The sequence below is a fragment of the Larus michahellis genome, chromosome 8 (genome assembly GCF_964199755.1).
Source record: "Larus michahellis chromosome 8, bLarMic1.1, whole genome shotgun sequence".
Lineage (NCBI taxonomy): Eukaryota > Metazoa > Chordata > Aves > Charadriiformes > Laridae > Larus > Larus michahellis.
The window spans coordinates 24,346,799-24,374,682 of NC_133903.1; the positions used below are offsets into that span (position 1 = coordinate 24,346,799).

The 27,884-nt window shown below is 55.2% G+C and overlaps 1 protein-coding gene across 1 annotated transcript in view; it reads left to right on the forward strand.

Annotated features, from left to right (window-relative positions):
• CACNA1E (calcium voltage-gated channel subunit alpha1 E) overlaps positions 1-27,884 on the forward strand; it is a 144,931-nt gene that overhangs the window by 83,347 nt on the left and 33,700 nt on the right. Inside the window, exons 9-24 of the mRNA XM_074599028.1 lie at positions 892-995; positions 14,647-14,762; positions 15,678-15,731; positions 16,089-16,223; positions 16,525-16,734; positions 18,063-18,175; positions 18,444-18,556; positions 18,680-18,811; positions 19,151-19,223; positions 19,483-19,600; positions 19,927-19,994; positions 21,425-21,522; positions 24,721-24,777; positions 25,991-26,599; positions 26,696-26,970; positions 27,589-27,748. Coding sequence (XP_074455129.1) covers positions 892-995; positions 14,647-14,762; positions 15,678-15,731; positions 16,089-16,223; positions 16,525-16,734; positions 18,063-18,175; positions 18,444-18,556; positions 18,680-18,811; positions 19,151-19,223; positions 19,483-19,600; positions 19,927-19,994; positions 21,425-21,522; positions 24,721-24,777; positions 25,991-26,599; positions 26,696-26,970; positions 27,589-27,748 — 2,435 coding nt within the window. The remainder of the gene's footprint in view (positions 1-891; positions 996-14,646; positions 14,763-15,677; positions 15,732-16,088; positions 16,224-16,524; positions 16,735-18,062; positions 18,176-18,443; positions 18,557-18,679; positions 18,812-19,150; positions 19,224-19,482; positions 19,601-19,926; positions 19,995-21,424; positions 21,523-24,720; positions 24,778-25,990; positions 26,600-26,695; positions 26,971-27,588; positions 27,749-27,884) is intronic.

Genomic DNA, 27,884 nt, shown 5'->3' on the forward strand with positions numbered 1-27,884 from the left:
TCATGTGCGCCGTGCCTGACACCGGAGGACAAATGGGGCCTGGGAAGCAGCTGCAAGGTACAGAGGGGCACTGCTTTATTAAGAGCCTCAGTGAATAAATGTCTGGGAGGTATAGAGGAGGGTTTGCCGGCAGGCTTTTTAGCTGTTGGGCTTGGCCCTGCGGTTAGAGCTCCCCTTGGCTCTCAGTGCCTTGGGGTTGGGGTAACACACCCAGGACGGGAGGGTGTCCGCGATTTATTACCGATGATGCCATCAACAAAATGCTCATGTGAAGGCGTGGGGCTTGTCCTCACCAGCTCTTTTCCCCCTGGACACAGAAGGACAAGCATTGGCCGCCTCTTCTTTATCCACCAGCCTCCCTGGCCCTAAGGAACCTTATAAATCTTTCCCTTTTAACCAGCGCTGTGCTCGGCCAGCGCTGCCGCTGCGGGGCTGCTTCGCCCTGTCTGGGTGGGATGTGCAGGGCAGCACCGAATCAAGCCGCTGGGGGAGGCACGCTCAGGGTGGTCCCCGCGCCCTCAGCACCGCGATTTTGGGCTGCTCGTCCCTGGACCTCTGCTTGCCCACCACTGAGAGACTGTCTTACAGCCCCTGCGTCCCTGCAGGGGTGGTAGGAGGAGGCAGAGGAGAGTGGTCCAGCCCGATGAGGGCTGGAGACTGTGGAGGGGAGCATGACTGGGGCAGGATGCCGAAGGGCATCAGGGCACTGCCTGTGGGCATGCCTGTACAGGCAGTGCCCCGTGCCCATCGAGGCTCGGGAGGCATGGCCACATCACCCCAAGGAGCCTGGTGTGGTCAGCGCGGAGGGAGAAACTAACACCCTCTCCCTCTGCCCCGGGTGCTAGGTGTTGAAGATAACGTCACACGTGTTTTTTTTTCTTTCCCCTCCAGACCAATGATGCCTTAGGAGCCACGTGGAACTGGCTGTACTTCATCCCCCTCATCATCATTGGATCCTTCTTTGTGCTCAACCTTGTCCTGGGAGTGCTGTCGGGGTAAGCGAGATGCCGTCCGTCCTTCCCCTCTGGGCCGTGCCCATCGCGTGTCTCTGAGCCCTGAGGTTGGCCCCTGGTGCTGCTGTGTCCTCCAGGACACCAGTAGCTGGTTCCCACCATCCCCTCCACGCTTGCGTGCCCCACAGCAAGGGATCGCTCCCCAGATCTCCTTAGCTCCTTGGCTCCCCGGGGAGCTGGGAAAGGGGCGGCCTTGAAGATGCTTTCGCGTTGTTTCTCCTTGCTGAAGAGCTTGTGGTTTTGGTCACCTGTGAGAAATGGTCAGTGGTGATCTTCTGTCTGCTTGGGACCCGCTGGAGGGGAGAGACATGGTCGCAGGGGGATGCTTATGGAAATGTGTTTGAGTCCGGAATGCATTTGTAGTGGGGTGTGCGTTTGCTGGCTGATGGAGTGTGGTGGGTGCGGGTTGGGCTGGGTTTGGGGCTCATGTGGGGCGCCTCCACTCTGTCTGGACTGTGGCTGGGAGGGTGTGCCTGGCGCCAGTGGCGGATACACACTGGTGAGGGTGGGGGGGGCCTGGGACATACGCGGACAAAGCAGGGACATGGGGACAAGACAACTGTCCCTGTTCTGCTCTTCCCAGGGGAAAGAAGGTTTTAATCCAAGCCATTAAGCTGGGTTTGGAGAGAAAAAGGCTTCTTGTCTCCATGACGATGAACTGCGGTTGCATCAGCCCATCCTCAACCGCTGGCAGGGGTTGGTGCATGGGGAGAGCATGCCCTCTCCTGCACTGGGAGGGAGATGTGGGCTCTTCTGCCCTTGCTGCAGGTAATTTTTCCCTAAGTGCCCACTAAAAAGTGACACTGTAGCACTGGTTTGGCCAGCTGGAAAGCCTTTAGATGCAGGGATCAGCGTAGAGACTGGCCCTGGTCATATCTGTCACTATCCTAAGTGAGGTGTGATGGTGGTGGTTTTAGGAGTGCTTCTGGAGAAGCACGCTGGGCTTTGGGGTCCGTTGGTGGGTTGAATTTCCCCAGCTCCCGCTCTGGGATCTGACTGAATCCAGGGGCTCTGGGGCCAGACTGCAGGAAGGGCTTCATGCTGCCTTGCAGGGAGCCAGCTCTTATGGAGGATGAAGACACCCAAGCAGCGTTGGGTGGCTTTTGCGTTTCTTGTGCCACATCCAGCTTGGGGATTTGAGCAAAGACCAACAAGGGTGTCAGTGTCAAGCGGGAGCTTTCCTACGAAAGCCCAGAGAAGGGAAGTTGGGAAGCTCGGGGCCAGGCAGCTGGAAAAGCCTCTTCTTGCAGCATTGAAGTGTGTCAATGTAGCGTGTTGTGTGGACACCGACGCTTTTGGTGCTGGTATGATGCTGAAAGCAGCCTCGGGACGCAGCAAGGTGGCACTTCTCTGTCCTGAAAGCCATCCACCAGCTAGAGGACCACACGGTGGCTGGTGGGATGCCCGACCCGTGCCCTGGTCTATGCTCGGTGCTTGCCTGCACCAGGACTGTGCCGAGGCAGCTGTTCCTGTGCCCGCTGAATTGCATGCGGTTGTCTAGGGCTCTTCCCAGGCGCCGGCTGGCATTTCGACTGTTTGTTTATCACTAATAGGGTTTGTATTGGGGAAGGATGCAAGTGGGTGGGTGGCCTAATTGGCAATGGAGATGCTCTCGTGGCGTGCCAGATACCTAGGGAAAAGCATGACTGCTCAGCTCCCTGGAGGGCTGGGCGAGGTGAGCGGAGGTGGCAAGCTGGGCTTTGCCACCCAACGGCAAGGCCACCGCCTGTGCCCTCCTGCCTGGCCACGGCCACAGGCTTCCCCTGTGGCTCGGGGGATGCAGTACCCTGATGGTGGCGAAGCATCCTCTTGCCAAAGCTGCTGCCGGAGCCATGGAGGGGTGCGGCGCAGGGCGGGAGGAGGTACTTCTGCACGCAAACAATGCCTGTCCTTGAATGCAAGAAGGAGGGCTTCGTTCCTCGCTTTGCTGGCTTAGTTTTTATTGTTTTTTTTAACACTTCTCGCAATCCTCTCGTGCTGGGAGAGAGCACTCAGCTCTGCTGCAGGAGGGGAAGGGTGACCTTTCCATCGCCCCAGCCTCTGCGCTGGAGGAGCAGCCGGGGTCTGGCTGGATCCCCCCCCGCACGCCCTGCGGTTGGGCTGAGCTGGGAGCAGAGGGGCACTCCGGGGATGAGCTCCATGGAAACAACTCCACGCGAAGGAGACCTTTCCCTGGCATTACGGCGCTGATTTGGGGAAGACAGGCAGACATGCCCGGCTAGCTGAAATCGCCGTCGCTCTGTTAACTCAGGTGCAGCGGCGAGGACCCCGCTTGTGGAAACCTGGACACACGTTGCTGGCAAACTGCACCGTCTGCACTGGCAAATAACGAAGTCCTGTTGGGATTTCCAGCCTTGTTCTTGAAGTTCACGCTCGTGAGCTGCTGCAGAGCTGCCTCTCTGCCCTCGCTTCATCTCAGCAGGGGTTTTCTTTGGGGAAACAATCAAAGACCCGAGGCTGGTCCTGAACGCGAAGAGGCTGCAGGAGGACATTTGTATGTTTAACTTGCCACCATCAGAAGTTTGCCAGAGCCCAGATTTAGCAATCTTCTGGTTGCGATGCGCATCTCCCCCAACAGTCAGTTCCCCAACTGTTAAGCTGAGGCATGACCTCCGTGATGTAAACAGCCTGGATCCATCTGCTCCTAAGCACAAAGTATGTGGGAGAGGAAAAGAAATGATTTCCATCACACTGAGGCTCCTCGATTTTTTTTCTCTCTAAATACTAACACGCACGCATGCACTGGAATTGCATGCAACGCTATTAAGAGGAGATGGAGTCGCTCCAGGCAGGGACTTGGAGAGCCAGTTCTTCTGGGGCTTTGGCGTTTATTACTGTGTCTATTAACTTTCCCCCTCTACGGGTGCAATTACGGATCAATTAATTCCAACTGAAAGCAGGAAGGGGAAAAAAAAAACACAACCAGTTGGCCCTGTTCCTCTTTGAGAGCATTTTGCAGGTATGAAGCCCAAGGAGATGTGACTGCTCAGCTTTTAAAGCTACACAAGCTACCGAAATAATCCTGGCAGAAGAGAGTCAGTGGGAGCGAGCGAGGATGGAGCATCAGCTGAAATGCCATGTTTTCTGCCACGTGGCAGCCGGTGGATTTGGGAGCCTGGGAAGATCCCGAGACTCCTATCAAGCGTTGCCTGCTGCCATCCTGTGTCCCGAGGTTGGTGTCATCCAGCACCCTGCCGTGGTGGGGCAGGATGCACCTGCAGCTCTGCACATCTTCCCAAGGAGAACGGCTGCAGCGCAGAGAGGGAATCGCCTGCTGCAGCCATCTCTGCTGTGGGATGGGTAGGAGGGGTGGATGGGACCCCTTCCCACCCTCCAGCTGATGGCCTGTTGTGCGCAGTGTCCTGTGGTCGGTTGGCTTTGAGTCAGGGGGATGGCAAAAGCTTGCATGTGCCCCATCCCGGCAATTTGCAAAGATCTGCTCTCTCCCTTCTTTGCGGGCATGAAATGTTCTGGGCTTTTTTGTTCGTTTTTTTCTCGTGGGAAACAATTTGGATTTGTGCGTTCGTGCTGCATCTCCAAGAGCAGCAGAGACCGGGTGAGAGCCATGCTGGCCTGTCCCCACTGCCTGTGGCGTGCACGGTGCCACGGCAGCAGTAATGCCGTCCCGGTAATGACCACAGCTCACCTGTCCTAGCCACCGCAGGGGTCCTGCCTGCTTTGCCCTTCCTGGCAAGAAGATGGCTTACGACTAGCTTGTCGCTGGGAGCAAGAAGATGAAAGAGTGAATATAAAAAATAAGCCATGCTTGGAGGTATAACGCTGAGGACTCGTGCAGGGTTTCTGATACCAGACAGGCTGTCTTTTGGCTCTTCTATCTCCTTTTCCTCAGCCCCTGCAGTAAAGCCCTCTTCCATGCATTGCAGCATCTGTCCTCCTGTTGAGGTAGACCTGTAGCCCTGGTGGACTCCTTTCCCCTATCCAGTCTTGTACTTCCAGCCCCTTTCCAGGGTGACAAAGCTGCTGTCATCACTGGAACTCCTGGTCCGCAGCAATGGCTGGGTGGGTGCAGAGTGGAACGGGATGCTGGCCAACCTGAGAAGGCTGGGTCCTTGGGTCTGCCGAGGAGAAGACCTCTGGAAGCTGCTGGCAGAGCAAGAAATTGAGCACGATGGCAAGAAAAATGAAATCCATCTGCCTTGTACCAAACAAGAGAGTAATTTAAATCCTCCTAATTGCTTCCACTCATCCTGGTGATGTTAAGTCTTTTCTCCCTTTGAGTCTTTTCTGCCCCCCACCCCCAGCTCTTGCATTAAGCCTTTGAAAGAAACGACTAATGTTATAATTAAAGGATCAATTTGGCAAGAATTCTTTGTCTTAAGATCTTCTTTCTTTCAGGTTGGGTTAGCGCTGCGTTCCGAGTCTCCGGAGAGTTTTCTTCAGCTCCTTCAGGAGCCTTCTGTACCATCTCTGAAATCTTTTCACTTCACTTAATTTGAATTTTTTTCCCATCCAATTTTGAGGCATAACAAACGATGAATAAAATTAAGTTTTATAGCAATTAATAATAAGGACGCTGAAGGAACAAGTGTACATTTTCAGTGGAGGCAGGGGGTTATTTTGCCGGCTCTATGCAAAACCTGGGCCCGTGTGTTTGAGCTGGATCAGGTGGTTTGAAGCCAAGAAACGCTGGGAAGAGGATTAATGTCTCGGAGGTAGGCGGTTTGTGGAGGGGAAAGCAGGGAGACACGTCGCCACAATGCGGGAAGGCTTGTGGGGACATCATGAGGGATAGCGAGATGCCAACAAATATGCCTGAGAAACATTGCACCAGAAAGCGTGAAAGCTTGGAAGGATCATTGGTTTCTTTTTTTTAGGTTTTTTTTTGGTTTTTTTTTTTCCTTTAATGGTTGTAGCATCTCAGGGAGTGGCTCGGATGAGACGTAAAATGGCTGTGCCCATTGTGTGTTTGGGGATTGACTAGCTGGAACGGCTTTTGGACAGAGGTATGGGTGTAATGGGGGGAGGGTGGGCTGCAATGCCTCCTGCCAGCTCCCCCAGCACCGTCATGGGACGCGCGTTGGTCGGGCCACGCTTGGCGAAAAATGGCCGCACTTGTCTCTGTGTTCTGGGCAAGCTCTTGTGTCAAGGACGTGGTATTTGAACATGAGCGAAGCAAAGGAGCCTTTGAGATCTTCATCTATATTCAGCAGCCAGGTGGGCATCCATATTCAATGAGCGCTTCTCCGCCTTGCTCCGCTGTACCACCTTTCTGCGGAGGGACTCCAAGCCCTTTGCAAACAAGCTGCCTGATGAGAGACATGCGTGTCTGGGGTGCTGGGTCCCCTGGTGTTACAGGGAATAACGACTCCGCTTACAGCCAGCCGGACAGGATTTAAAAAAAAAAAAAAAAAAATCCACAACAAAGCGACGACTCGGCGCCTTTCCCCTTTGATTTCTCTTCACAAATTATTTGCCAGCGTGTCTCAACTGCTTCAGATTTGCTCTTATTCCTGCCTCCCTGCAAATCTGCTCTGTGGACTGCCCGTTGCCTGCAGGCCATGGGTGAAAAGACTCAGTTTTTGATCCTCTCAACAAAGCACTCGGCAGAGAGTTCTGGTTTACAGATTGCTTTTGGAATTGCGTGTTCCAGACAGGCGTAATTTCCATCGTCCTGGTTAATGACAGCAATCGCGTGGCCGTGGCTGCAGCTCTTTGACTGGGGGGATGGCTTTGGAGGTGCCCAGTTGCCCCATGACCAACTCTATCCTTGCAAGGGGGTGCTGGGCACTCCTGTTGGGTGAAGTAGACAGGATGCCCTGAAGGAATCACGTAGCGTTATCAGTTCTTTGGATCACGGAGGCGGCTGTTTGTGTGTGTTTGTGTGTTTGTTTGTTTTGCAGTGGCAGAGTGCCATATCTAGCAGTTGCATTGTGGGTTTCACGCTTGCTGGTTGGTTCCGAATTCATTGTATTTGTGTGTCGAAGGCGTCAATTAGAGGGCTTGGAGGTTCCTGGGAAGTTAACGTGATGAAATGTTGAGAATCGGCGATTTTTTTCTCGCGCTGTAACTCACCTGCAGTACTGGCCCTGCACCTTTCATCTGCAGATGACTCTCACTTGTGAAGGGGGCCTATAAAACTGTTCTCCGCTTACAGAGGATAAAAACTGGAGCATAGCAGGGAAGGGGAGGAGTGACATTTTCCCAGCGCTGCATGAGCCAGTGGGAGTGATTGCGAACAAAGCCCGGGGCTCTTGAAGCAGTGAAGCTGCTCTGCTCATACCAACCCTGCCTGATAAGAGCGAAATAAAATCCAGAGCCTGTATCTCTGCTTCTTGCTGCTGGGGCTACCAGACCCTCCGCCACCTCTATGCAGCGTGGGTTGGCCGTGCTCTTGCTGCTTTTGGCGCAATATTGTAAACGACAGGCTTCTCTGAGCAATGGGGACAGAGATACAAAGCCCAGCATTGTTACCTTTGGAAAAATGTTGAAACTGAGACTCTACAACTGGAACGTTGGTGGCTCCCTTCTCCCGGGGATGTTTCTCCTCTTTGTCGTTTATTTTTCTCTACTTCGAAACAATAAGCTCTCCAAACTGTTGGCTGCTCTGAGCACAGAATCATAGGGCTGGAAGGGACCTCTGGAGATCATCTAGTCCAACGCCCTGCCAGAGCAGGGTCACCCAGAGCAGGTGGCACAAGAACACATCCAGGTGGGTTTGGAACGTCTCCAGAGACGGAGCCTCCACCACCTCTCTGGGCAGCCTGTGCCAGGGCTCTGCCACCCTCAAAGGAAAGAAGTTCCTCCTCATGGTGAGATGGAACTTCCTATGCTCAAGTTTGTGCCCGTTACCCCTTGTCCTGTCCCTGGGCACCACTGAGAAGAGCCTGGCCCCATCCTCCTGACACCCACCCTTTCAGTATTTATAAGCATGGATAAGATTCCCCCTCAGCCGTCTGTTTTCCAGACTGAAGAGACCCAAATCCCTCAGCCTTTCTTCATGAGAGAGGTGTTCCAGTCCCCTCAGCATCTTGGTAGCCCTTTGCTGTCCCCTCTCCAGCAGTTCCCTGTCCTTCTCGAACCAGGGAGCCCAGAACTGGACACAGTACTCCAGGTGCGGCCTCACCAGGGCAGAGCAGAGGGGGAGGATGACTTCCCTCCACTTGCTGGCCACACTCTTCTTGATGCCCCCCAGGATGCCCTTGGCCTTCTTGGCCACAAGGGCACATTGCTGGCTCATGGTCATCCTGTTGTCCACCAGGACTCCCAGGTCTCTTTCCACTGAGCTGCTCTCCAGCAGGTCAGCTCCAACCTGTCCTGGTGCATGGGGTTATTCCTCCCCAGGTGCAGCACCATACCCTTGCCCTTGTTGAATTTCATAAGGTTCCTCTCCGCCCAGCTCTCCAGCCTGTCCAGGTCTCTCTGTATGGCGGCAGAGCCTTCCGGTGTGTTAGCCACCCCCCCCAGCTTTGTGTCACCAGCAAACCTGCTGAGGGTGCACTCTATCCCTTCAACACAAATGTTGTGGAAAGCCTGACTTTTTTTTTTAAAGGTTACAGCAGGGTTGTGCTGCACACAAAACTAGTATCCACGTATGGTTTTCTCACGCTGATCTTGGAGTCCTCATTCTTGGAGAGCACGCGTGAAGTGTGTGGAGAGGGGCTGATCCCATCCTGAAAGGCAGAGGCTGGACCGGACACCTGCATCTGTGCCGGGATCCACTGATGAGGGACAGGCTTTGCAGCAAGGTACAGCTGATGCCCAACCGTGTTCCCAAGTGATGGGTGAACCTGCTCTTGGATGAACAGGAGCCTGTTGACTGAAGCTGCCTGTGAACAAGAAACGGTGATTACTGGAGAGAAGAGGGGAGATATTTAAAGTCCTTGGTGTTCAGTGGGCTGTGTTCCCCATCAGCAGATGCAAAGTCTGAGTTCTCTTGTGTTCTTCACCGCTTTGAGTCACTTCGGTGTCCCCATTGCTGCTCTGGCTCTCCATCAAATGCCAATTATTTGAATTCTTGAACTTCGTCTTCAAAGCTACCCAAAGCCTGGACCCAGCAGATCCCATTACACAGCTGGCCAATGGTGGCCCTGTCCCTGCTGCTTTAGGCCCTACGTGGAGCCACGATGGCCCATATCTCTTTGAGGGACCGGCTTATAAAAGGAGCTCTTTAGTGCTGGGAGTCTTGACTTTGCTTCTAGTGGCTCCTCCTCTGGAGCCCCTCTGTCCTCTCCGCACTTGTGGAGGCAGTTTCCCATTTGGCCTGCCTTCTCCCTGTGTCTTCGTGTTGTCACTGCCTTTCCTTCCTGCCTCTATTTTTGTTCACTGCTCCTCTTAGCGTGGGGGGTCAACACAAACTAGCATGACGAGGTCTTTCTGAATTTTTCATGCTGCTTGGCATCAATAATATAAGCCCCTTTAGGACCTGGTCAAAGTGACGGGCATCAGCGAGTACCTATAACAAAATCCAATTTAAATCCCAACCTTTCTCCAAGGCAGAAGGTAACCATCAGCATCTGGCCCTTCTTAAGTGGGACAGTGATGTAATGGGTAATCTCAGGGCTGGTATCTCCCAGCTCCTTCCCGTTTTACCGTTCGACGTCGCCAACAGCTTGTCAGCTTTTCATTCCCCGGCTCATGTGTCTGCCGGCGCTCTATAAATGTGCTCTCTTTAGCATCGTCAGCTGCACACTTTGCTCCTTGCCGCAGCTTTGTCACAGCACGGCGAAGAAGGAACTCTCGCCGAAGTACACAGGGATGATCAAAAGCTAGCGGCCACCACTGAAAAAGGAATGACAAGAAATAGGATGTTTCTGTTTTCTGTTTTTTTTAATTATTCTTCTCACCAGTTAGTACTTCATGGGAAAGCTTTCTCGAGACAATCCAGCTTTGGTAAGGAACCATAAAACAGTTTGGGTTGGAGGGAGATGTAAAGGTCCTCTGCTCCAACTCCCTTGCAATCAGCAGGGGCATCTTCAACTAGATGAGGTTCCTCAGAGTCCAACCTGACTTTGAATCTTCTCTGGCTTCTGGCAATCCGAGCGAACTTAAATCAAGCAGAAAGCTCGTTGCCTCCCTCAAAGCAGACCTGTGAAGCACATTGTCCCCCTGCAAAGCGTTTTTGTACCTTTTGGACTCTCTGGCCTAGCTTTTGCTCTTGGTTCAGTGCAACCATCCCGGTCCGCAATGCCGGTTCTGCTGCGCCTGCTCGCCACCGTCTGTTTAAGTTGAAGCACCAGGTTACAGACTGCACAGTTAATTCAACATGCCGACTTGAGTTCCTTTACACCTCTTGGGTAAATACCATCTGATCCCTCTGGTTTGCAACTGTCTCATCCGTGTTTTCCAAACCGTCTGTTGTCAGTTCTGTCCCGTAACCTTCCCTGACGCCCTGCTGGAGTCGAAGATCGGTTTTTTCCTCAAATTGTGGCGCTCAAAACAGAGTCAGAGCCATAAGCTGAGACCTCACGAGTGCCGAGGAGAGCAGCAGTATTACCTGATGTCTTACAGATGGTGTTCCTTGTTATACATCCTGTTATATATGTTTTTTTCACAGCAGCACGGTACTGTTACCTCATCCTCAGCGTGTAATCCAGTATTTCTCCTCTTCCCACCCCATCCTTTCTGCTGCCTCATATCATTTTAAGACCCATTTGGTAACTGATTTGTTGGAGGCATCCTCAACGGTGGCAAAAGGTGATGAATTGATGGGTTTGAAGAGGGTTGGCTTCTAGTTTCAAAGCATGGAAGCCACAATATTAATGTGACCAACGCTATACTCCCTTTCTGGACTCAAAGAAGATCTGGAAAGGATAAAAGTAGTGTTTTCTTTTCTTAGCTGGTTTTTGGTTGCTGTTTTTTCGTGGTTGGGTTTTTTGGGCGCTTTTCTTTTTGTTTGCCTTTTGGGTTTTGGTGGTTTCTGTTGGTTGGGTTTTTTTTTGGTTTTTGGTTTTTTGGTTTTTTTGTTGTTTGTTTGTTTTTTTGATGTTTTTTTTTCCAAAAAAGGGGGCCCATTTTCAAGGTGGATGCATTCACATGGGTTCTCTTCCCGTTAAAACCAGACCTGGGCTCTCCAGTCCTTTGCGCAGAGCGCACCGATATGGTAAAAGCATCGCTGCCCAAGTGTGAGCAAGGGTATGAGGGCCTGGGGAGGAAGGTGGCTGAGTGCAGCCGTGACCCCCCGAGGTCTCCTGCTGGGAGCAGAGATGCTCTCAGGCCACCTGAGGGGAATGCCGAGGCTGCGGAGGAGAATTTGCAGGCAGAGGAGGAGCGAACCATCTGTGCTCCAATGGCCCCGGCAGGCTGGGCATGGCGCGCGGGTGGATGGTGCCCTTGTGTGCAGGAGGACAGATGGCACGCTGCTCCCCAGCTCCCACCGTGACCTTCAGCGCTCATCTCCATCGCTCGCTGCCTGCCTTCGGCTTTACGAGGCCGGATGGAGAAGGGCTGCAACGGCACAGGGTCGGCACGACTGGAGCTCAGCTGTCATGAGTGGACGTTTTCACGCTGGAGGCATCAGGATTTGGGGCCGGGAGACCCAGGTGGGCAGCAGAGGTGTTGCTGGTGAGAATCGAGCTTTCTGCTGGGGGCTTCTACGCCCCCCTTGCAGGCACCCCATCAGCAGCATAGCCCTGGACTCTTTGCAAGGCAAAATTGGGCCGTCCCTGGCAGTGTAACCCAAACACACCCCAGGGATAGAGCCCTTCGATGGGAGGCAGGCGGCTGGCTCTTGCGGCGATGCGATGCGATGCTGCCCTGCCCGCGACTTGGAGCCTTCCCAAGTGGCTGTCAGTCACCGACGCTGGCCCTGTTCTCACTCACATACAGTATTATCTCTACCCGCTGCTGCAAATTGGCTCTGAGCAATCCTTGATCTGTCAGCATCGCCTACCCACTCTCAGATGTCACCAGCCCCCGCTGCTGCCCTGCTCGGTAACGTGTCTCTCTGAAATGTAATAATTCATTAAGTTGAGCTTAACTTTTTTTCTTTTTCCCCCCTCCCCTCTCTGCCACCCCTTCCTCCTTCTAATGGACAAAAGCAATTAAGCTCCATTAAGGATCAAGCGTGTGGGAAGTGTGTCCCTCGGAGACGCTGCCGCAGCTTCAGGGACCTTGTCCCTGGATGCGTGTGGTACCGGCTCCCTGCAATTTAGGGCTCCAGTTGGGTAGGGGGAAATGTTGCTCGATGAGGGGGGTGCTGGAAAAGACGCTCACATTCCCTTCTCTGGGAAAAAGTTATCTGATGCTCAGCTGGTCCTTCTGGCTGGGTTTTATTGTGGACACGTGATGGTGGCTTCTCACCATGCAGCAGAAGGAGACACTAGTCTCAGCAAAGGAGGAGCTGGAAGACAAGAGGGATGGGCAAGCAGGAGGTAGCAGAGAGGGGCCAGATTCCCAGCTGGTGTAAATCAGGCGAAGCTTTCCAGCTGCTCCCACTCACAGATTATTTCTGCAGGGTCTGACCAGCAGAAGTTCTGCCGAGGTGCTGTCTGGCATGGGGTTATGGCTGGGGGGCAGAGGTTCAGCACACAGGAGGACCACTGGACCAAACCAGAGGGAAAGAGGCAACTTCCCCACTCACTCTGGCTCCAAACAGCATCTCCTCACCTCTTGACATCCCAAATTTGCTAATAAAAGCCGGTGAGGGATGGTGGCACAGCCAAAATGGTCCTGCCTTTCCTCCAGCTAGGGCAAGGAGGGGTTTTGGCATGGCATGCCCAAACCCCAGAGTGTGTTTCACTGTTGGCTGCGGGAGGTCCTTCCTTCTCCCCCGTCTCCTCCCGCCCTCCTTCCCTCCACTTAGGCTGCTTTTCTCTTCCTTGCCTTTTGTTCTCTCCCCCTTCCCTGCCCTAGGAAGAAAGTCTCATTTCAGTCTGAAAGCCAGCGATGGAGGGGGAGAGTCATTTGATGCTGAATGCCAGAGCGGCAGGAAACTTCACCTTCCTGGGGTGGAATTAAAAACGCTTGAATTGTCTGGGGATCTTAAACAAGAGATGCAGGGAACATTCAGGGCTTTTCACAGAAATGCGCGCGCACACACACACACACACATGCAAAAACCCACACAGCATTAAGGGTGTAATAGCTCAGCTGGGGTAATGCACTTGAACTCTCTCTGCGGCAGACAGACCGATTCTTTCAGTTCTTTTGAATATATTTTTTTTTTGAGGCTGGAGGTTGCTGCTAGTCTCCGGGGAGAGAGACGTTCGTCTTGCAGAGAGAATGGTGCCATTTGTTCTTCGTAATGACGCTTCCTTCGGAGCAGCCTGGGACCGGGAGGGGGCTGAGGGCATGGGCCGGGTTCCTCCGTGCAGCTGGGGCTCTGCGGCCACCAGGACTCGGGGACGGGATGGGGAGCTGCAGCCAGCAGGTTGCATCCCTGGGGTGTTGTTGGGAGGAAGGAAGGGTGTGCTGGGGGGTTGTCGGGTGTGAGGGATGCTCCTTGTGCGCTAATGGGGGTGTCAATAGAGGTAGAACATGTGGCCTGAGATGCCCCAGGTATGTGGTATGTGCCAGCGCAGGGTGTGAGACCTCCTAGAAACAGGTCTGGCCGTGTTGTCTCACGTATGGCGTGGGTGGGAGGTTACCTAAACTGCCACCCCTGTGTGTCCTGCCAAATATTTTAATTGCTCTGTGTGTGATGGCCTTTGCATACATGCTTAGGGCTTCAGGTGCTTCTTCGTAGAGAGTGGGTGAAAACCTTAGGAGAGCTGTCGGCATGGGCCTTCTGGGTATGGCCACGAGCACGTGTATACCGGAAAGCAGACCACGCTTTCCTGGGCGGTCTTGCGTTTTACCTGCAGGGGGGAAGGTGTATATAGCCCTAGCTGCATATAGGCATCTTTGCACAGCTCTGGGCTGGGCTACAGGTGAAATCATATATCTTATGTACTGAGGAGTGTGCTTATGACTGTGCCTAGGAGTGGATGAGCACGTGGATGCTAGCGCATTCGTGCACCATGTGTGTCAGAGGCTGCAGGAGCAGTGGGCAAGGTATTAGCTCTGGCCAGTGGCGCTCAGCGCTTGACATGCCCTTGCCTGCACAGAGCCCGTGTTGGCGTTGCCTACCCTCCTGCCTGATGCGGTCCCAAGCTGTTGTCCTTCTCTGGACCGGTCGTGGTGCTTGGGCAGTTCGTGTGAGACACTGAAGTCCAGAGAAGGACAACAGGGATGTCTCAAGCCCTGGGAAAACCCTCCAAGGAGAGGCTGGAAGGAGAAGGGATTCAGAGGAAGAGGTGGCGAAGGCAGGGGACAGGACCTGCCCTTCTCCATCCCCTTGCTGCCTCCTCATGGTGCCCAGATTTTATTCCCTGAAGGGACACACAGAAGCTCAGCTGGTTCTGGAGTTGGGTGGTGCTGGGAGCATCCTCCCCGAACAGCAGCATCTCCCAGCTGGGACATGCGATGCTGAGTGACTGAGCAGGGTGTTGGCTCATGTGCATCCATGCCTTTCCTCCTGCAAAGAAGCCTCTCCTCCCCTCGGATCATTCACCCATCCCTTGGCCTTGCTTTGTCTGGGGATGGCCATACGTTGCCTCAGGATGCTCCAGCAGCCCTTGGCTTGTGCTAGCCCTTGGTCCCTGCCTCCCCTCCCGGCCCCATGTTGCCCCCAGCCCCCGGTGTACTCTGCTGCCCCACGGCCATGCTCTCACTGCTCCCCCCTGCCCTTCCCCAGGGAGTTTGCCAAAGAGCGTGAGCGAGTGGAGAACCGCCGAGCCTTCATGAAGCTGCGGCGCCAGCAGCAGATCGAGCGGGAGCTCAATGGCTACCGGGCCTGGATAGACAAAGCGGGTAAAGGCTGGCGGGCCAGGGGGGGCTTCCAAGAGGGGTGGCGGGCACTGAAGGGTGCTGGTCATGCAAAGTGGTGGGGATGGGAAGGGATACCTGAGCATCATCCAGAGCAACCCCAAAGTTGCATAGGTGCTCACAGGGTGGCGTTGGGTGCATGAGTGAGCTTGGCCCCAGGTGGTGCGATGGTCTGGCCAGGCTGCAAGTAAGGACATTGCCAACAGCTGATGAAGCCTCGTCTTCTGTGGCATGAAACTGTCATATTTTGAACATGAGGCATATTACATCTCCAGGGAAGGCTGTGAGCATCACTGCTGCGAGCTTTGCTCTGCCATGGTTTCCTTTCTCGTGATGTTTGCTGGAGTCCCCTGCAGTAGTGGGCAGAGAGAACGCAGAGCAGTGAACGGTGACAGTGGTTTTCCAGTTAAACCTAATCCTGGAGGAGACTGGAGGGCATGCATTCACTGGTTCCCAGCTCGGGGCTCCCACCTTGACCTGGGCACGGCCTGGGGATGGTGGACACACAGCCATGTGCAACAGCCCATAGGGCCTGGTTCCCAAACTGGCACAGCCCCCGGTAACTTGAATCGAGGTCTGAGCTCCAGATCTCAGCTTTGATTCTGGGTTGGGATGTTGAGCCCCAGACTCAATATTCAGCTTCTTTAGTGGGGTTAATTACAGTGGAGGAAGAAGGGTTAATTGCTAGTACTTTTCCTTTCTGATGCAATGTCTGGTAGCTGTCACTTGCCACCTTCCAGAATTTGCTTTTGGACACTTAACAGATACTTGACAAAGAGTTTACAAGGTAGAGCAACCGCCTCCAGGCTGGGCAAAGTGCTTACGTACAAGGCAGTGAGGTCTGATGTGCTCAGACAACTGTATCTTGTCTCCTGATGCTAAACTCTGTGTTTTGCGTAGAGGAAGTCATGCTGGCTGAAGAGAACAAAAATTCTGGGACCTCAGCCTTAGAAGGTAAGACAAGCAACACCCTACCTAAGCAACTGTCTGCCCTTCCTTCTGCCTGCCTGCAGCTGGAGGTTGAAATCCTTTATCTGAAATGAGAGGAGGGAGGTTTGGGGATGCCCCGGTGGGGTCTGTGGCCTGAGAGAGGGGTATGAGGAAGTGGATTGACAGTATAACTGCTAAGAGACCATGGAGGCCAGGAGAAGTCTGGTCCCACACAGGTATAGCTCTGGACTAGGGTCACCTGGCTATCTCCGTCCTGTTACCAGATCTGAGTTAGCCAAGTACTGGTCATCAGGTCCTAATCTGATGAGCTGGCTCCTGGCAGAGTTGGGCCACCAACACCCCTTCCTCTTTCCTTCCCAGTGCTCAGGCGAGCCACCATCAAAAGGAACCGGACAGACGCCATGAACCGCGACTCGAGCGATGAGCACTGCGTCGATATCTCCTCCGTGGGTGAGAGGAGGTTGGCACAGAGAAGACCTCTTCATCCAACCTTGGGTTAGTGCAGTTTGGAGCCTTCTTCCTCAAAACCTCTGCCAGTTTATTGAGTTGCGAGGGTCACACCTGTCACATGGAGATTGTCATGGATTGGTCATCTCTGCTAGTTTGAGAGCAACGGGAGCAAACCATCCGCTGCCCCCTGTACCATTTAAAAACTGTGTGGTTAAGTCATGTCCCATAAGAGCAATGTCTGTGAGCTGTGTGTCCTGTCTCATGTTGGGGGAAGGCTGGATTGCCCAACTCCTTCTCTCACCTTGACTGGAGAACCCAACTCCTTCTCCCCACTCTTTTCCCTTAGGAAACCCCTTGAGTCACTCTGGCCTCAAAGGTGCCAGAGTGGATGGTGCCTCGTACTTACGGCACAAGGAGCGACTCCTGCGCATCTCTGTTCGCCACATGGTGAAATCCCAGGTCTTCTACTGGATCGTCTTGAGCTTGGTGGCTCTCAATACTGCCTGTGTTGCCATCGTCCATCACAACCAGCCAGCCTGGCTCACCCACTTCCTCTGTGAGTCTGTGGGCTTTGTGTAGGTGTGAGAGCACTGCATGGGCAGACAAAACCTCCTGCAACCTTCTTATCTCCATGGCTGGAGAGGAGCACACGTTCACTCCTTCCCCTGGGGCATGTGGGGATGAATCCCACCAGAGTCACGCTGGTATGGAGCTGGGTGGGGAATAACCTGAACTACATTCACTGTTGGTAACACAGGACTGTGTACAGCCATGTAATTCAGCTTTGCCCTTGACCCCGTGGCCACTGATGGCTGTCTCAGCCCTGTGAGCAAACACGGAAGAGTTTTACTGGCCTTATGTCCTTCAGGTTCAACAAGTTTCTCAAGAGAGAGAAAAAGACTACAGGTCTTAGTTGGGTTTCTCCTAAAATTGTGAATGGTGGTGATGGAAAGCTTGCTAGAGCTCCATCTTTGAATGGCCATAAGCAATTTCTGGAAATGCATGAGTTTGCAGGGATGGAGGAACCCCTGGTTAAGGTTTTGGTGCAGAGCATGGAGATCCCAAGGTAGAAACCAGTTACTGGAGCATCCCCCAGCCCTCTGTGGGACACGATACAAGGTCAGGTCTCGAAGGCAGCAAACCCATGTCCATTCTAGCATGGTGCTAACTGCAGAGCAGTGTGGTCAACCCCGCAGCAGACATGTGTTCCTCCTGAGCTGCTGCAGTAGAGACAGTGCTGCTTTCTCAGCTGTGTTATTCTTACTCACCTTGAAAATGTCCCCGTCAAGCACTGGGCCTGCCCAAATCTACATTAGCATGCTCAGGCCTGCTGGGATCCCAGCACGCCGCGGTGTGGTATGGCAGCTGGTCGTGGTGAGAAGCATCTTTTGGACAAGGTGAAGAGCCAGACTGTTGCCTGCCAATGTTCATGAAATAGCTGGAGAAGCTTTTCACTGGCTCTTGGCTGTTCAGCTCGATTACCCTGGCCAAGTTCCAGCCATGCGATGATTTAAATCCAGGTTGCTAATATTCCCCTACAGCGTTGCGTGGTTAATGTCTTTGCAGACGCCTCAACCACTGTTGTATAATGCTGAAGAGCTGCTCCACTCCATGCCAGCCATCTCTGGTCTTCTCAAACCCCTGGGACACTGGTGCACCTACCCTGAAAGATTAACTAGTGGGTTTGGTGCTCTGTTATACACAATTTAGCTCCTCAGAGACAAGCTTCCCTCGTCCCAGACCCCGAGAGCTTGGGGAAGCAGCGCATGGTCCTTAACTTGTCCCATCTCTGTGGTGTGCTATATGGGCTATGGGTGGGTGCGTGCAGGGTGCTCCGCGCAGCTCAGTGCCCCAAGAGTAACGCGTCTGGGTTTTCTCTTTCAGACTATGCAGAGTTTCTGTTTCTTGGACTCTTCCTCCTGGAGATGTCCTTAAAGATGTATGGGATGGGGCCGCGCCTTTACTTCCATTCTTCCTTCAACTGCTTCGACTGTGGGGTAAGCAGCCCCAGAGATGCGGTGGGTGTGGGGGGAGATGTTTGATGTTTGGCAGGTGTCTGCAGTGCAAGATGCCAAGGGGGAGAAGAACGGGATGGCCCTCAGAGTGGGCAGGGGAACCCTTTCTGCTGGGACAGCCTGCCCATGACAGACCGAGACACCGTGTCTTGGGCAGGGTGGTGGGTGCTATGTCTTCAGGCACGTGAAGATTTCCTGCAACAGCCTGTCCTGAGCCTGTATTTGACTCATGGCTGTGTCTGCTTCTCAGGTCACGGTGGGAAGCATCTTCGAAGTGGTTTGGGCTATCTTCAGACCAGGAACCTCTTTTGGGATTAGTGTCCTACGAGCCCTTCGTCTCCTGCGAATATTTAAAATAACCAAGTATGTGCCATCCGTCCGTGCCCGTCACCCTCTGTCTTGGACTGTGGCTGCAGCCTGGATCCAGTCACTCCTGCTTGTAGCACTCGTGACTACGAGTGCTCCAGCACTGCTTCTGTTTTCTAGGTACTGGGCATCCCTGAGGAATTTGGTGGTCTCACTGATGAGCTCCATGAAGTCTATCATCAGCCTGCTCTTCCTCCTCTTCCTCTTCATTGTAGTCTTTGCCCTGCTGGGAATGCAGCTGTTTGGAGGCAGGTAGGTTGTTTCAAGTTTTGGCGGAAACGAATTTCTTGGTGTCAAAGCCAAGAGATAACACCCTCTTAGGTGCCTAGGAAGACCATAGCCTCACCCCTCAGCCTGCTGCTAACAGTGGTACCTCTCCCATACAAAAGTCCCTGCTCCAGCAAGTGCCTCTGGGCTGTGTGGGTCCTTCTGACCAGGACACCTTTTGGGTTCTGGCACCAAATGCTCAGGAGACCCTCCTTAGAGTGGGGAAAGGTCCTCCTAAGCCAAAGAGAGCTGATAGCACAGCAGTCAGGGGTTTGACGGCCTTGGTACTGCAGCCCATTTATGTCCTTCCGGTTCCACTTCCAGGTTTAACTTCATCGATGGGACGCCATCAGCCAACTTCGACACTTTCCCTGCAGCCATCATGACAGTGTTCCAGGTAGGAGCTGGGCTGCAAGGGAACACAACCAAAGGGACTTGGGACCACCTGCTTGCTCCCCGCTGGCTGGAAGGGGCTTTTTAAACCAAACAAGTTCCCCTCCATCACCTCTTAGGGTGTAACTTGCTTCCTCCCTCTCCTCCTGCGTAACAAAGAGATGGAAACTCTTCCACCTCTGTTACGCAAGGAGGAAGAGTTTCAAAACTCTTCTGAGGAGAGAAGGTGCGGGTGATGGAGATGCTGGCTTGCTTTCCTGCAGATCCTGACAGGTGAGGACTGGAATGAGGTGATGTACAACGGCATCCGCTCCCAGGGAGGCGTTCGCTCAGGCATGTGGTCCTCCATCTATTTCATCGTCCTCACCTTGTTTGGAAACTGTATCCACCTGGCTGCTGTGCGTTTAGTGGAGACAACCCCATCTCATCTCCCCCTCTGGGGGCACCCCCCTCCCCACTCACTGCTTCTTCCTCCTCTCCCAATTGAGGGAGTCCTATCACACATGCGGCAGCCCTGGATATCCCAAACACAGGGAAGGAGCTGTCTGGAGGTGCCCTGAGGGGTGTATAGATAGGATGGGTGAGGAGTTTGTCCCTTTGGCTGCTCCTCGCTGAGATGGTGAGGAGCCATCAGGGCCACCCTATCTCGGTGGCTGCAGACACCCATGTCCTTAACAAGTACCTTGTGCATCCTTAGCTGCTCGCAGATACTCTGCTGAATGTGTTCTTGGCCATCGCGGTGGACAACCTGGCCAACGCTCAGGAACTCACCAAGGTACGTTTCAGTTGCTCCTTTTTCTTCTCTTGCTGGTGTGAAGAGAGCGAAGGATGGGGCCAGCAGGAAAGGCACTGGGAGCAGCGCCTGTGCCTGTCCTCACTCCAAAGCCTAGGGTCACCTTGTCCCTCAGCTCAACCTGCCTTGAAAAGAGGTCGGGTCAAATTGGAAGTGGAGGCTCTTCCTCTAGGAAGGTTCACAGGCCGCTCCCCTGACACGCAAACCCATATCGCTGGGCCAAAGCCATTTAGACTTTGATTTAGGAAAGTGCTTAACCCTGCTGGGTCTCTCTGGGAACACCCACGCTTCCCATCCGGTGTGGCTTAACTATTTCTCCATTTAAGCTCCCCAGTTGCATTTGCCTCCAGTCAGATTGAGACAACCCTCAACTGTCCGATGGGGTCTGATGCAGGGACGGTTATTTGCCTGAGCGCTCCGGAGATGTGGATTGGGAAGCGGGGATGTGGATGCGCTTTCCAGTGGCATCAGTATTTATTCCCTATCCGCCTGCAGGGCAGTGGACGTGATTTAGGATGCAATTTAGTATGGTGCTTGAGAAGATTATTGGACTTAGCTGTTTTTAAGACCGTGCTGGGAAATATTTGGGGAATGCTAAAACGTCGGGACACCATCTGGGTAACAGTGAGTAGGCGAGAGCTGCAAGGGTCATTGCTGCTCTTCAGAGGGGACCAGTCATCTCATGGTGCCCATTTTTTTGCAGACCCCATGCCTATTGCTCAGGTCCTTGGGGTTTACTGGGAGACTTCCACGCTGGTGTAAATCTGACCCCTGGGCAGCAAACGAAACGGGGCACGAGGCTCATTTGCCTGAGGGGTGGGTGCAGGGGTCCCTGTCCTGCCGTGCTGGATGGAGGTGGCACTTCCAGGGGCTGCTGGCTGCTGCTGGGGTGAGAGGGGTGGAGAGTCCCGTGGCGTACCAGCAGCATCAATTATGAGAGCGCTGAGTTTTTGAAAGGGCTGAATGCGCGCTAATGATTCCTAATGACATTTTTTTGCTCCGGTGACACAACCGTACTCATTAAAGCAACACGGTCTCTGCCGGGGTCATTCATGGATGCCTTGCCTCCCACTCCAGCGGAGGGGGATGCCTGTCTCGCCCCTGTGGTTGTGAAGAAGGGAGGGCTGAGCTGGTCTACGCCATATGGGGCTATTCTAGCTCTTGCCTGGAGCGGGCTGGGTTCACTTACTTAAGTAGCGCTGGCGCCTTCAGTAAGACCTGGCGTAGTGGGGAAGTTGCCTCCCCATAATAAAATAAAGGCTGTTTCTGGAAATACAGGTGCCTGCTCCCCTTTTCTCTCGCGTGCCTCGGCACCTACGGTAGCCCGGTGCATCCCTCGTTGTCTCCGATGGCTGCACCTTCCCTGGAAACCCCAGCGTCCCGCTAAAGCAACTCCCCTCTTTCCTCTGCAGGATGAGCAGGAGGAAGAGGAGGCCTTTAACCAGAAGCACGCCCTTCAGAAAGCCAAAGAAGTCAGCCCCATGTCCGCCCCAAACATGCCTGCTATCGAGTGAGTGACACCACCCTCCCCCCAGCATTGCTACCCCGGTGACCCCCCCCTACCCCAAGCCCAGCGGGGCTTCTCAGAAGGGTGGGGAGCTGAAGCGGAGCCCTGTCATGGCTGCTTGTGGGGCTGTGGTCCCCACAAGGGATGACATAAAAAGGGGTCCCCGCGCGGGGTGACTCCCTCTCCGGGTGTCTTCCTTGAGGATGGATGGAGATCTTGGTGTACGCTCCCCGTGAGCAGCAGTGCCTTCGGAGAGGTGTCGGAGCAGGGAGCAGCTCACCCTGCCGGACCTGGGGTTGGCCACCCCTGCCCCAAGCAGCAGCTTCAGAGCTTGCACATGGCAGAAATCCACTCAAATGGGCTTTCTGCCCCAAATGTACAACTCAAACGCTCTGGACTGCTGCTAGGGGTGGGGAAGGAGGTTGGGGAGGAAGAGAGTGCGTCGTTTTTTTCTTGAGGAGGGGTGATATTTGTCCCCGGGGAGCGTTTCTTCGTGGCGGAGCTGTGGGATCGCAGCCAGGGCTGGAGGAGAAGGGAGCAGGGGTGTCACAAATCTGCCCCAGGCTCCTTCCCTGGTAGCGAATGCAGTTATGAGAGATGGAGCAGGCTGGCGAAACCGTGTTTGATTGTACAGAAATTTGATTTGGGCGAGAAAGAAATGCCCCAAACCACATAAACCTCTGGTATGGTGTTAAGGAGCCTTGTCTCTGCATTTCAGCAGAAGAAAATTCTGTTTTTTCCTTTCCAGACGCCTTTTTTTCCCTTTATTTTGTGGTGTCATATGGTCTAAATCACATAAAACTTTCAAAGTCAACATTGGAACGAGGCGTTTTGATTTGTTTCCCAAAACAGTACATTTCAGTACGGCTGAAAGGATGATTTTTTTTTTTTTTTTTAAATTTTTTTTTTCCCCCTTTTTTTTATAGAATCCTTTCCCAGGGAATTTTAGGTTTCGTTGTACTTTGAAACCCAGCCAAGCTTGTACACGGCAGAATCTCTTGCAGATTTGCCGAGAGAAACCGCTGTCTTCAGGCGAGCACTGATCTTGTGGGGGTGGGGGGTCAGAAGCAGCGCTGGGAACAGCCCCCTCCCTGGCTTGGCAGCGGTGGGATGTGACGGTCCCCCATCCTGCACGCATCACCCGTGGTTTTAGGGGCAGCATGGAGCTGGGGCGGGGGGTACTTGGAAGCCCTGCCTGGTCTCCCAGTAGCCACAGATATCGCCCTGGTTTGGGGATGATGGGATGTTCATATAGATCTGCGCCTGCACCCCCGCCCCCCCGGCCCCCAGCCTGGGGGATTTGTGGGAAAGATGGCAGAGTCTGCGTGTCATGACCGTCTCTGGCTATCAGTGGGAATATGTTGGATAAAGTGAGGGAATAGAGGGATTTGGGCTGCAAAAGAGGCTGGAGAATGGACACAGAGGAGAGAGGAAGAGGGAGGGAGATGGACTATATCAGGGCACTGAAGGATTTGCCCACACTGCGCATCCCTGCTGGAGTTTTCTAGCCATTGTCAGATACAGCTGGTTAGGAAAACCAATCTCTTTAACCTTCTGGTGTTGTTCTGGTGGCATGGAAATGGGCAGGTATTGATATTTGCAGATCTTTTTTCCAGCTCCTCCTCCTCACCAGGATGGATAGCGTGAGGGGCAGGAAGGGGGTGTGATGCCGTGGGGGGTGACCATCTCCAGCTTCAGGTCTGATGTGCCTTCGGTGGTGCTACGCTGATGCCAGCAGCCAGGGAGGGACAGTAGGGACATCACAATAAGGGACAAGCCGGAGCAGAGCCAGTTACCAAAGGACTGTTGGAAACTCAGGTCGGTGAAGCCGAGCCGGAGTCTGCGTTTGGGTGCGCGCAGACACAGATGGCTTCATTTCTATGTGGGTACCCAGCGCAGGCAGGTTTGGTACACGCGTTCCTGCCTGCGGAGAGGTCCGGTGGCGCTCGGGGATGAGTGCACCCACGTGGCCAGGTTGGCGTGGGCGGCTGCGGTGCCGATCGGAGTATTGTATTTGTACATGGGCGCCGTTGGTGCAGATGGCTCGGGGCTGGTTGACGAGTGGGTGGCCAGATGGACGCATGCGGGTGCTGTCATGTGTTGGTGCCTAATGTGGTGCGGGGATGCGTTTGAAGGTTCGGACACTTGCTGCGGGGACGGCGGCAGATCCCTGCCTGCAGGTCCTGCCTGCGTGGCCCGGCCGTGGAGTTCACCCCCTGCCTCGAGCGTGGCCACCGGGCTGTTCCCATGCAGGTGGCCATAAGGATGCAATGGCCAGTGTGACTCCCCCAGGGGCTGAGGGTATCGTTGCACTCCCGGGATGGCAGTGAGACGTGTCCCATCTCGCCTGCGCGAGCTCTGCGAGTGTATTTCCTTGCGCGTCCCGCACACGCACGGCATTTACGAAAGCAAAAACGAAACCACTGCATGCATGTTTCCACATGCTGGTGGCTGTTTGCTGGGAGCTGTGCGCAGCTGAAATCTTTTCTGTGCTAATACCAAGGATAAAGCCTTGAATCTCCCCAGCCTCCTGAAGCCAGCAGGGGTGAAAGGCACCGACAGCCCTGTTGGGCTTCCCTGTGTCGGGGCTACGCAGGGGAGAGGGGCTCTGCAGGGTCTCAGCTTGTGCCTTGGTTTTGCTGGGGAGCTTCATGTTCCCCCCTGCGGTCTCAGGGCAGCATTAACCGGCGGTGACGGCTCTGAGCAGCTCGGGGCTGGCCCGAGGCACCGCTTCCTCTGCAAAACCCCCATGTGTTGCTTGGGAGAGGTGAATTCAGAGGGGTTTGAAAGAGCTGTCAAATATCCAAGGATGTACTAGGACTTCTGAGGGGCTGCAGCCTTCGCCGCTCATCCCGCCTGACTGCTGGCATGGCTGGCTGGCGTGGGGAAGGCTCCGTGGCCCCCGCGAAATGGCATCCGTGGCATCCCTGGCGCGAGCATCACTGCCTGCATCTGCCTGGATGGCAGCGACGGGCGCCACGGCGGGGTGTGGGGGACCTGGGTGTGCAGCGTGTGAGTGCGGTCCATGAGCAGGGACGTGCAGGGGGTTCGCTGCTGGCTGCCGTGCTCCGGCATCCCGGCAGCTGGAGAGATGCCGGCTGCCCAGGGCCCGGGAGGGGGACGGACACCTCTCTGCGTTGCCCACATGAGTGGAAGGAGGGGCGAAGGGGGGGATTGACCCCGTTTGTTTTTCCTCCCCAGAAGAGACAGGCGAAGGAGACACCACATGTCGATGTGGGAGCCGCGCAGCAGCCACCTGTATGTGGGCCGCGGGGGCGCGTGTCGTCTGTGGCTCCTGTGTTTTCTGTGCGTCCGTGGGGCCGCACACCGCTCCCCTCCGGCCTCCTCGGCTGGGGTGGGGGGGTTGTGTGCCTGTGCCTCTACTCAGTGTCCCCCTTTCCACCCCTGTTTGTGTGTGCGTGTGCGCGCGTGTGTGCGCGCCTTCGTGGTTTTGTGTGTGCACCCGTGGTTCTGTGTGCGTGTGCCGCGCAGTCCGTGTGTGTGCCGGCGTGTGCCGGCGTGTGCTGCTACCCGTGGATGTGAACAGTGTACGTACAGGCCTGCACTCGGGGGTCTTTCCGTGTGCCTCCGTCTGTTGGGAAGGGCACGTCTGTCTTCTCCAGGGTGTTTGTGTGTGCGTTTACAGCACGGCAAAGGTTTCGTGGCATAGCCCAGCCCCTCCCTAGAGCACACCTGCAGGAACATAGACCAGCCCAGTACGGCTTCTTCCCCCACCGGCAGCCGAAACCGCTGCTCCCCGAGGCTTGGGGATGTGCAGGGTGAGGAGCTGTCCTGGCCGAGCACAGCAGAGCACAGGGAGGGTGTCCTGTGCCTGGTGACATTTTGCGTTGCAAACGTCCCAGAGGGCCATCTCTCATTGAGAAAAGCAGGTCTTGGACCTGGCATCTTTTTCCCTCTTACTGTCCCCATCCCATCAGGACTGCCGCCCTTGCACCAGCGTCCCCTGCACCGTCATTTGTACCGTTAGGGCAGCACCGCTCTGAAAAGGAGCCTGGCTCCGGGGAGCTGGCGATGCAAAGACATCCCCAGTGCAAGGAGGGATCCCCGGCTGCAGTCAGAGGACATTGCCTATATTCAAGGTGTCCCCAGGCAATCATGCAAGAGGAAGGTGGTCACCGCCTGGCTGGGATAGGGCAAGCCGGGGTGCTGGCTGCTCTCAGCAAGCTGGGCAAGCTGCCTGAAAGCTTCAGGGTAGCTGTGAGGCTGCTGGGGCTGGTCCTCCATCAGCCTACACATGTCTGAAGGGGCAGAAGTGCAGTTTCAGCCCCGCTTCCAGCCCCTGCCAGCACCAGCGGGATGCTGGAAGGCTGGGGATGAAGCAGGAGCCCAGCCTGTATCCACCGGGGATGGCATTTCCTTCTCCCTGGGATTCCCAAATTGAATCCAGAGTGAGTGCTTCACCGGTGGTGGGGGGTGAAGGATGCTGACTGCTCGCTGTCCCCCGTTGCAGGCGGGAGCGTCGCCGGCGGCACCACATGTCGGTGTGGGAGCAGCGCACCAGCCAGCTGCGCCGGCACATGCAGATGTCCAGCCAGGAGGGCATCAACAAGGATGAGCCGCACCTCATCAACCCCCACGCCAGCATCTTCCGCAGGAAGAAACCGGGGGATGGCGTCACCCCGGAGAAATGCGCTGAGGAGCAGGGTGGCAAGGGTGAGCGGCCACCAGCCGAGGGACCTGAGCAGCCAGCCCCGGGGGCCAACCCCAGCGGTGGTGAGGACAGAAGGAGCCCATCGCCCCGGGCCAGGCGGGACAAGGAGTCGTGGCACCAGAAATCGTGCCATGGGAACTGTGAGCCGGGCGAGCAGGATGGAGCAGGAGGCAGCATCGAGGACAGGGCCAGGATGAGGCAGAGTCAGCGGCGCAGCCGGCACCGCAGAGCCCGGATGGAGGGGAAGGAGCCGTCTGGTGCCCTGGGGAGCCGCTCAGCCAGCCAGGAGCTGGGCCTGGAGGAGACCAGCCCCACGGAGGGGGCGCAGGATGGGGACCGGCACGGGGATGTGGCTGCAGCGGAGGCGCTGATTCAGGGGGAGCCAGAGGCAAGCGAGGAGCCCGTCAGGTTGGTAACCAGGGAGGGCACCTCGTGGTTCCCATAGCTCCTTGTCCTCTCCCCTTATCTTCTCGCACCTCTTTTTCTCCCACATCCCTCCTGCAGGACAAATGGGGTCCCTGCTGGCGATGCCGAGCTGGTCGGGACCGCCGAGGAGGGGAGCTCCCCGCAAGCAGCACCTGAGCCCCCCCGGGGGAAGACAGGCAGCCTGACGGAGCAGGACTGCAGCAGCCCGGACACCAGCGAGCAAGCGCTGCTGGAGGCCAGTCGTACCGTCAGCCGGAGCGAGCCCGACCTCTCCTCCATCACCCCCAACACTGAGAAGGCCACGGAGAGCACTACCATCATGATCGATGTCCCCGACTCCACTGTGGTACAGAGTGAGGACCCGTCTCTCTTTCCTGAGCCCCTCTCCCAGCCCTCGGGGACCTTGCGGGGACGGAGAGCCGCTTGCACGGCTTTTCCTATCCACATCCATCAACTTGGGAAGGGGGGTTCCTTGCTGCTCCTTGCAGCACCTCCCTCCAGCACCCCAGTTTTTCAGGGTGCTGATGTAAAGCTGATGTGCCACCATCTCCTGGGAGCTTTTCCCTTTCTCACCTCCTTCCCACCCGCCCCTTTGCCTGATCCCTCCTTCTCCCTTCCTCTCCGCCCGGGCCAAACACTCCCCATCCCCTGTTTTTCCTAACACATCCACAGCCTCCGCCCAACTCGCAGCCGCTCAAACCCCCTTAACAGCATCCTCGCTGTCAAGGTGAGCTGCTTTAAACAGTGTTATTAATTAAACAGCACTGTGAAAAGCTGGCCTTGTTGAAACCCGTTTCATCTGCTTCATCCTGGCAGCTCGTGTCTTTTCTTCCCTTCTGGTCCCTCTCCCCGTAACAGCACGGGGATGCAAAGCAGAAACCGGGGGAGGGTTGCACGTGCCCGGGTGACAGGGACACCCCAGGGTGCTGTCTGGGTGCAAGGCCGGGCAAAGGGTCTCACTTTTCCCGCAGTTAGCAACAAGACAGATGGCGAAGCCAGCCCCTTAAAGGAGGCCGAGAGCAAAGAGGATGAGGAGGAGATGGAGAAGAAGAAGCGGAAGAAGGAGAAAAGCGAGACGGGGAAAGCGATGGTGCCGCACAGCTCCATGTTCATCTTCAGCACCACCAACCCGTGAGACGTTTTTTGATCTGTTGGGGAGGGCAGCCAGGGGAAGGATCCCTAGACATCACTGAAAAGAGGGGGGATCCCTTTGGGAAGGGGGCTGAATATCTCCCAAACAGCCTGGATAACCAGCCACGGTGTTCTC